General features: G+C 48.9%; 1 protein-coding gene and 1 pseudogene across 4 annotated transcripts in view; both read right to left on the minus strand.

Moving 5' to 3' along the window:
* The window catches only part of STOX2 (storkhead box 2), a 213,388-nt gene extending 208,017 nt beyond the window's left edge, over positions 1-5,371 (minus strand). For 2 of the 4 annotated variants that reach the window (XM_046648503.1, XM_046648504.1), the window contains exons 1-2: positions 5,068-5,370; positions 4,419-4,859 (exon numbers count right to left, since the gene is read on the minus strand). In XM_046648503.1, the coding sequence (XP_046504459.1) occupies positions 4,419-4,782 (364 nt within the window). In that variant the 5' untranslated portion in view covers positions 4,783-4,859; positions 5,068-5,370. Of the gene's footprint in view, positions 1-3,956; positions 4,131-4,418; positions 4,860-5,067 lie in introns of those variants that run through there. The other 2 variants (XM_046648505.1, XM_046648507.1) reach the window with 2 other exon arrangements.
* A 75-nt stretch (positions 5,372-5,446) lies between these two features.
* On the minus strand, positions 5,447-8,058 carry LOC124231837 (tigger transposable element-derived protein 1-like; annotated as a pseudogene).
* Between the last annotated feature and the right edge of the window lie 397 nt (positions 8,059-8,455).

The raw sequence follows: 8,455 nt of genomic DNA on the forward strand, positions 1-8,455 counted from the left end.
ATCCCAGCCATCAGTCTAGGAATATTATTCAATTTTAAATTAACTTAAACAAATCAACTTTGGGGGGATATACGCAAATTTTTTTTGGAGTATACATTTTTTTAAAAGACAATTCTGTCTTAAAATTTTACTACTTGGAGAAACCACTTTAAGAGGGCATCTCTTTTTGAGAAAACCAATAAAGATTGTGGACTAGAAAAAATTGGGGGCCTATATGTTCTAAACAATTTTATAATGTAAAATATAAAAGTTCTGATTTAAAGTCTAAAAAGAATATTTGGTCCTAACTATTTAAACATCGAAGGATAAACCAGGAAAGTGTAAAAAGCCACTGGAGGGGATCAAGCCAGCAACAGATGCTCCCTGAGATGTGAGGTTAAGGGACCCTATGGGGATCAACCGCCGGATCTAAGGCTGACGGGTGGGAGACCCCATGAGCCACAGGAGGGAGCAGCCTCTGGGCTCCCCACAAAGACCTGTTGGGTTTGTGGCTGGGGCTGGATGGTCCTCGAGAGTCAACATGGTTAAAACGGTATCTTCCTTAGGATACTAACCATTGACCACAGCCATGGACTCACCATCATTCCACACAACTGTTTCAACAGACTTAGAGCCAGTGTGCCTGTGTCTAAGCCCCTCCCAGGCCCATCCGTCACCCTCACTGGCCCCAGAATTCTGATTACACTGAAGACCAAATCATCTCACCTCTCTCCCTGCTCAAAAGCCACCACTGGCTTCTAAATCTTCACACCTGGCCCTAGCCTCCTTTTCCACTGTCTTATCACACCACTCTCCCCCCACCCCCAAACCAGTCAATTCCCGAACTCCCCAGCCCTGTGACTTGGCTCACGCCCTTGCCGGGTGGGAAAGCCCTCCTATTCTTCAGGAACCCCCTGCGCCCCACATCTGCACCAGGCCCAGCTCAGCCTCATCTCTGGGAAACCTCCCCACCAACTCACAAGGCAGAAGCAATGCTCCTTGCTCAGGGTCCTCAAAGCACATACACACTCTCAGTTTCTTGTGTCAGAATCCCAAAAAAGATGGGATGCCTCATCAGTCTTTATAACCTCAGGAGTGACACAGAGACAGGCCTTAGTAGGTACTCGATAAACATATATGGGATTGAACTTAACGTGATTTACTCAAAATAGCGTACAGCACAATTTTAAAACCTTACTCGTTTCCTGCACACACATCCCCTTTGAGGGTCCTGGAAATCCAAATCCGACCATTTTTTCTGCATGCTCAGAGTAGGTTATTTCTAAGTACTAGATGTGTATATTCCAAATCAAAACTACTTTTCCTCCCGGTTGCTTAATTTCCTGCTTCTTGTTGAATCTTGTAATCATCTCATTGTCCAACCCCACCTGAAATTTTAGGTTGGTTAGAACCACATACTTTTGGAATTACAGGCACCAAAATGCTTGCAACTTCAATACAAATCTTTCAAGTTACAAAACAAAACTAACTTGTTATCAGTCTCGCTGTGAAAGCCTCGGCTTGCCTCAACTGTCCCGCAGCGCAGCCGAGAAAGGGCGCCCGGGCAGACCTCTTCCGCGCTCCTCTCCATCCGGGCTGTGTGGGCGCACACCCCCGGAGAACCCGGCTCGAGAGAGGGGTTAAAGTTACTCCTCCCTGTCTTCAGTGGGAGGGAACAACTTTATTGCCACTCCCTAAGATGGGCTCCAACAGACCGCCTGGAAAACAATCAGATTTTGTGAATAATTATTTACCATAAGAATAATAAAATTTAAACTGGCACTTGCCTACCAGTTATTTAAGAGGACTACTAGTGACAGATGGATTTAATTCAAGTTCAACAAGTGGGAATATACTGCCTTCTGTAATGCTCAGCTATGTGTCTGGTTCTCTGGCTGTTTCACGCTCATGAAATAATTAGCAAAAAATCACAAAATAACATCGAAGTAACTGATTATATAGGTAGTACAGTGTGAGGGATCACTTGAAAGGTATGCTGCAAGAAATGTATTACTAATGATAAAGTATCAAAGATAGTGATTGATTCCCGCTTTGTACATAAATTAGCTTCAAGGGCATTCCTAGGATAATGTCACTCTGCTCTGAAAAGCCAGGTTCCCTCTGAGTATACCCTTGTGTTTTGGGTTTTGGTTTTTTGAGCACAGGAACTTGTCGACACATCTCTTGTGGCTCAAGATGAAAGACTGTGAGCCCGTCATCAGTGGCTCCCAGACTTCGGAATTTCAAAGCTCAATAAAGATCTTGCAACAAAAAACTAGGAAGTGTGCGGCAGACGCTGAGGTTCCCTTAGGGAATTCTTGCAGTAGATAAACTCTCTCAAACAATTCAGCACTTTACCATCATTACTGAAGCAAAATCGGAATTCTAGTGGGGATTCTGCACCCCCAGAGCAGTTCAAAAGAAAGTTACCACTGGGATCCCAGCGGGCGCCGCCCCCTGCTCCTTTGTCGGATGCCTCAGGAGGTAATCCCTCGGTTTAAGAGGGTGGGACTGAGTTAAGGGTTGAGCTGAGCAATGCCGATGCCCAGCCCAACAGCGGTCAGTCCCTTGAAAGCACCCGGGGTTCCTAGCTAGATCAGAGCAACAGTCAATCAACTACAGCAATCTGGAACCTTTAAAATTGCCAAAATATTTCTCTTGGGTTAATAGGACAGACCGCCAATTCCTATGAGATTATAAATTCTGTTGAAATAAAAAAAGTAGGAACAACTGAAATATTTACAAATCAAAGGATGTTGATATAATATCTTAGATTTCAAAATGGCAGACGGGGGACGAGGGTATGTATAGACTGGCCATGTGCTGATGAATTTTGAAGTTGGATGATGGCTACATGGGGGTTCAATGTAACATTTTTGCATTAAACTACTTTTGTATACGTTTGCAATTTTCCAAAACAAAAAGTAAAAAATAAGCACGAACTTTAAAAGAAAACTCCTAAAATGCTGTAGAGTAATGTATATAGTGCATAAAAACGACTACATATATTCTTACTTCCTAAAGAGCTGCAGTCCCACGGTACAGGAGCAGATCAAGTCTCCTAGACATTAATCTTGGCCCCTTTACTAAGGCAGCTTAATTACAGGGACTCCATTGAGGTTTCTGAAGTCAAAAAAAAAAAAAAAAAATCAAGCACCTTTTGAAATTCAGCACAAGTTACAAAACACACAAGATGCAAGCTTTACTAGTTTTTTGTCTACTCAATTCAAGGCAAGCTTTGTAAAGACTTCTGCTATGCAAAAACAGACAAAACACAATAAAATTTAAAATGTTATAAATTTGCCATCCGCATAAAGGAAGAGACATTTTAGCAGGTAAAAGCTAATCCTTGAGAGGAAGGCAGCGTAGCAACACTGGGGAACGAAAAAGGCGGCTTTAGTCTTCCAGCGTTTGAACTTTTGACCTCCTCCCAAAATGTCACGAAAGAATTTCTAAACCTTGGGACTAGAAAGAATGCTTTCTTTCTTGAAATCGTTTCATAAAACACCCCTATTCACTATACACGCTTTTAGTCACCGGGTCCGAGGTACAAACCTAGAAAGGTACATGCCAACAGGATGAAGAAAAAAATACATAAAGAAATGCAATAAAAAACAGCAAGTCAGGCAACATTGGAAGCGCGCAGCGAGTATCACCTATAGCCTCTCCTCCCCTAGTACCCAGGTCTCTCTTTTGGCGACAATCAGACTCCTGTGCCCTCCTCGTGTCCCTTCCTTTCTCCAACGCACAGAACGACTTGCAGAAAGATGCACCGGAGGCACGACATTTAAAACGAAATCTACAACTCTGTCTTGCACAGAAATGCCAACCCTTAAAACTCAACAGAAACGGCAACCCTTAAAATGCAAGCAGCACCAGAACCGCGGGCCGCGTCCCCGGAGGCAGAGCAGCCGGGGGAGGCGCGGAAGCGCAGGGTCGCCACGCGCAGAAGGGACGTCCCGGGGGCCACCTCGCACCTGAACTGCCCGCTGCCGCCTCCCGCGGAGAGCGCGTTCCACCTGATGCCACCTGGATCCTCTCTCTGCACTTCTTTTTGCTTCGCACACTCTCCCCCGGCCCCGAGCAGCGCAGAAAAGGTGAGGCTCGCAGACCCCGGAGCGGCCGCCGCGCCTCCGCCTACCTGGCCAGCCCGAGGCACCGCCCCGCCAGGACGCGCCGCCCGCGCCGCCAGGGAGGCTCCGGCGGGCCGGCCGGGGAGAGGTACAAATGCCCGTGTTCGGTGCCAGGAAGTTCCCCAATCCCGCGCTCGCAGGCGGCCGCCGGCCCCTCCCCCGGCCAGGCGCGGCGGTGGAGGGAGGCGCAGAGCGCCCGGGGGAGCGGGGCCTGCGCGCCGGCCCCTTCGCGGCGCCTGCAGCGGCTCAGGGCGGGGCGGGGGTCCCGGGCTGGACGGGGCGGGGGTGGGGGGCGGCCGGACTCACCGAGGCAGCGGATGTGGAAGCCCGAGGGCGGCCGCAGCGCCCGGCGCGTCCAGCCCTCGCGCAGCGCCTCCAGATGCTCCTCCTTGCCCTGGATCAGCAGGACCTGCTCGTCGATCCAGCCCAGGAAGAAGGTCTCGGCCACCGCGGCCGTGACCTTCTTGTTCCAGAAGTGTTGCATGTTCTCAGCTTTGAAGTCGGCGAAGATTTCATAGCCGATGTGATGCCGGGCGAGCTGCCGGGGCTGGTTCGGCGGCGCGGGCTGGGCGGCCCGGGACCTCTCCCCCGCCGGCCCCTCGGCCGGACCCAAGATGATGGCCAGAGAGTGAGGCGCGATCTGCAGAAACTTCTCCATCTTCTGGGGCATCCGGCGCCCGCCGCGCGCACCCCGCTCACCGCAGCCGCCGCCTCTCGCCGCTCCCGGGAACAGCAGCCGGAACGTCGCTGCGCGACCAGCGGGAAGCGTTAGTGCCCTCCAGGCCGGGGCTGACCGCGCGCCCCCACCCTGCGCCCGCGCCCCTATCCTGCTCCCCAGCCCCCGGGACGCCCCGCGCCACCCCTGGGCACAGCCGCGGGCGGGCGCGTCGGGGCGCGGCGCCGGGGAGCGGAGGGGGTGCGCAGCCGGCTCCGGCCCTGGGCCCGCGCGCGTTACCTGCAGCTCCGGGCCACCCTCCGGGCACCGCTCATTTTCCAGCGGCGGCACCCTCGCCTTCCTCGGCGCCCGGCGGCCCCGGCGGGGGGCGGAGACGCGGGAGGAGGCGGGCAGTTCGCGCCGAGTCCGGGGAACCCTCTTGGCTGGACTCGGTCAGAGGAATCCTCAGGAGTCCGATGCGGGAGGTGGTCGAGGTGGTGCCGATGTCCCGGGGGTGGGGGGCGTTTAGGTGGCGGGGCTCAGAGGAGACCTGGCGGCCGGGGCCCGGGGTTGGGGGGGACGCACGGCGACACTTGGAAGGCACCAATTCCCAAGCTGTGAGTGTCGCTCCTCCCCACGCCCCCCCCCCCCCCCCCCCCCCCCCCCCCCCCCCGAACAAGTGGATTCGCTGACTGGTTGATGTGCCCTTGGAAGTGGCTTTTTAAAAAACTTAGTCAACCGTGAAAAATTGTCGTCAGTCCCTCCTCCCAAAGTCTTGTGGAACTCCCGTTTCTTATCTCCCCATGTGCTGTGGCCCTGCTATAGAAGAAACCCAGTGCAAGCATACCTGGGAGAGATTGCGGTTCGGTTGCAGACCACCGCAGTAAAGCGAGTCACATGAATTTTTTTGGTTTCCTAGTGCGTAGAAAAGTCATATTTACACTATACTGCAGTCTATTAAGTGCACAATAGCATTATGTCTAAAAAAACAATGTGCATACCTTAATTTAAAAATACTTTATTGCTAAAAAAATGTTAACCAGCATCTGAGCCTTGAGTGAGTATAATCTCTTTGCTGGTGGAGGGTCTTGCCTCCATGGCTGCTGACTGATAAGGGTGGTGGTTGCTGGAGGTTGAGGTGGCTGTGGCAATTTCTTAAAATAAGACAACAGTGAAGTTTGTGACATCAATTGACTCCTCCTTTCACTAATGATTTCTCTGTAGCGTGTGATGCTGTTTGATAGCATTTTACCCACAGTGGAACTTCTTTCAAAGTTGGAGTCAGTCCTCTCGAACTCTGCTGCTGCTGCTTTAGCAACTAAGTTTATGTGATACTCTAAATCCTTTGTTGTCATTTCACAGTCTTCACAGCATGTTCACCAGGAGTAGATTCCATCTCAAGAAACCACTTTCTTTGCTCATCCCTAAGAAGCAACTCCTCACGCGTTAAAGTTTTATCATGAGATTACAGCAATTCAGTCACATGTTCAGGCTCCACCTCTAATTCTAGATCTCTTGCTGTTTCCACCACATCTGCAGTTGCTTCGTCCACTGAAGTCTTGAACCCCTCAAAGTCATCCATGAGGGTTGGAATCAACTTCTTTGTTCAAACTCCTGTTTCCTTTGATATTTTGACCTCTTCCCATGAATCACGAATGTTCCTAATGGCATCTAGAATGGTGAATCCTTTCCAGAAGGTTTTCAATTTACTTTGCCCAGATCCGTCAGAGGAATCGCTATCTATGGCAGCTAAAGCCTTACAAAATGTATTTCTTAAGTAATAAGACTTGAAAGTCGAAATTACTTCTTGATCCATGGGCTGCAGAATGGATGTTGTGTTCGCAGGCATGGAAACATTAGTCTTGTTGTCCATCTCCATCAGAGCTCTGGGTGACCAGGTGCATTGTCAACGAGCAGTATTATTTTGAAAGGAATCTTTTTTTCTGAGCAGTAGGTGTCAACAGTGGACCTAAAATATTCAGTAAACCATGTTGTAAACAGATGTGCTGTCATCCAGACTTTGTTGTTCCATTTATAGAGCACAGGCAGAGTAGATTGAGCATCATTCTTAAGGGCCCTAGGATTTTCAGAATGGTAAATGAGCGTTGGCTTCAACTTAAAGTCACCTGCTGCATTAGCCCCTCACAAGAGAGTCAGTCTGTCCTTTGACACTTTGAAGCCAGGCATTGACTTCTCCTCTCTAGCTGTTATAATTCTAGATGACATCTTTTTCCAATGGAAGGCTGTTTTGTCTATATTGAAAATCTGTTGTTGGGTGTAGCCCCCTCATTAGCTATCTTCTCTAGATCTTCTGGAGAACTCGCTGCAGAGTCTCCAGCAGCACTGGCTGCTTCACCTGCGCTTTCATATTCTGGAGACGCTTCTTTCCTTCAACCTCATGCACCATCCTCTGCTGGCTTCAAACTTTCCTTCTGCAGCTTCCTCACCTCTCTCACCTTCATAGGATTGAAGAGAGTCAGGGCCTTGCTCTGGACTAGGCTTTGGCTTAAGGGAATGTTGCGGCTGGTTTGATCTCCTATCCAGACCACTACAGCTTGCTCCATATCAGCGATAAGGCTGTTTTGCTTTCTTATCATTCGTGTGTTTACTGGACTAGCACATTTAATTTCCTTCAAGAACTTTTCTTTTGCATTCACAACTTGACTAACTGTTTGGCACAAGAGGCCTAGCTTTTGGCCTATCTCGGCTTTTGACCTGCCTTCTTCAGCAAGCTTAAAATTCTATCTTCTGATTTAAAACGAGAGATGCATGACTCTTCCTTTCACTTGAACACTTGGAGGCCACTGTAGGGTTATTAACTGGGCTAATTTCAATATTGTGTCTCAGGGAATAAGGAGGCTGGAGGAGAGAGAGAGGGATGGATGAATGGCCGGCCAGTGGAGCAGTCACCACTCAACATTTATGCTTGAAGTTGGCCATGTTATACGGGCGCAGGTCATGGCACCCCAAAACAGTTACAATAGTAACATCAAAGATCGCTGATTGCAGATCACCAGAACAATTATAACAACAAGGAAAAAGTTTGAAATATTGTGAGAATTACCAAAATGTGACCCAGAGAACAGATTGAGCAAATGCTGCTAGAAAAATGGTGCCACTAGACTTGCTCAACGAAAGGTGGCCACGGATCTTCAACTTGTGAAAAAGTTAGTCTCTGGGAAGCACAATAAAGCGAAATGCAATAAAACAAGGTATGCCTGTAATTCCCAGCGTTATCTACACCACACTCAGTTTATGAAGGGGGTACAGAAATTTACCAGGAAAGGTCATGATTATGCTTTTTTTTTTAAAAAAAAAAAAAAAAGACTTTGTTAAGCTCATTTCCGTGCAAAAGTCTGTTTTGCTTGTTTTTCATTAAGAAAGACTAGTTGCCGCATATCTAGAGAGATGACAATCAGAAGAAGCCTTAGGGATTAATGCTACATTTGCCTGGACCAGTGTTTCTCAAAGATCAAAGTGCAGAGAGGCATCTGGAACATCTGTGAAAACATAGGTATCCAGATCTGAGCCTCACTCCCTGAGTTTCTGATTTAGTAGGTCTGCTGTGGATCCTAATATTTTCTATTTCTAACAAATTCTTGTGTTGCTGCTGCTGCTCCTGCTGGTCCTGGACGACACTTTGAAAAGCACTGAACTAGGAATAATGCTGTGCAGCCTGGGCTTGGGG

Source organism: Equus quagga, chromosome 22 (genome assembly GCF_021613505.1).
Source record: "Equus quagga isolate Etosha38 chromosome 22, UCLA_HA_Equagga_1.0, whole genome shotgun sequence".
Lineage (NCBI taxonomy): Eukaryota > Metazoa > Chordata > Mammalia > Perissodactyla > Equidae > Equus > Equus quagga.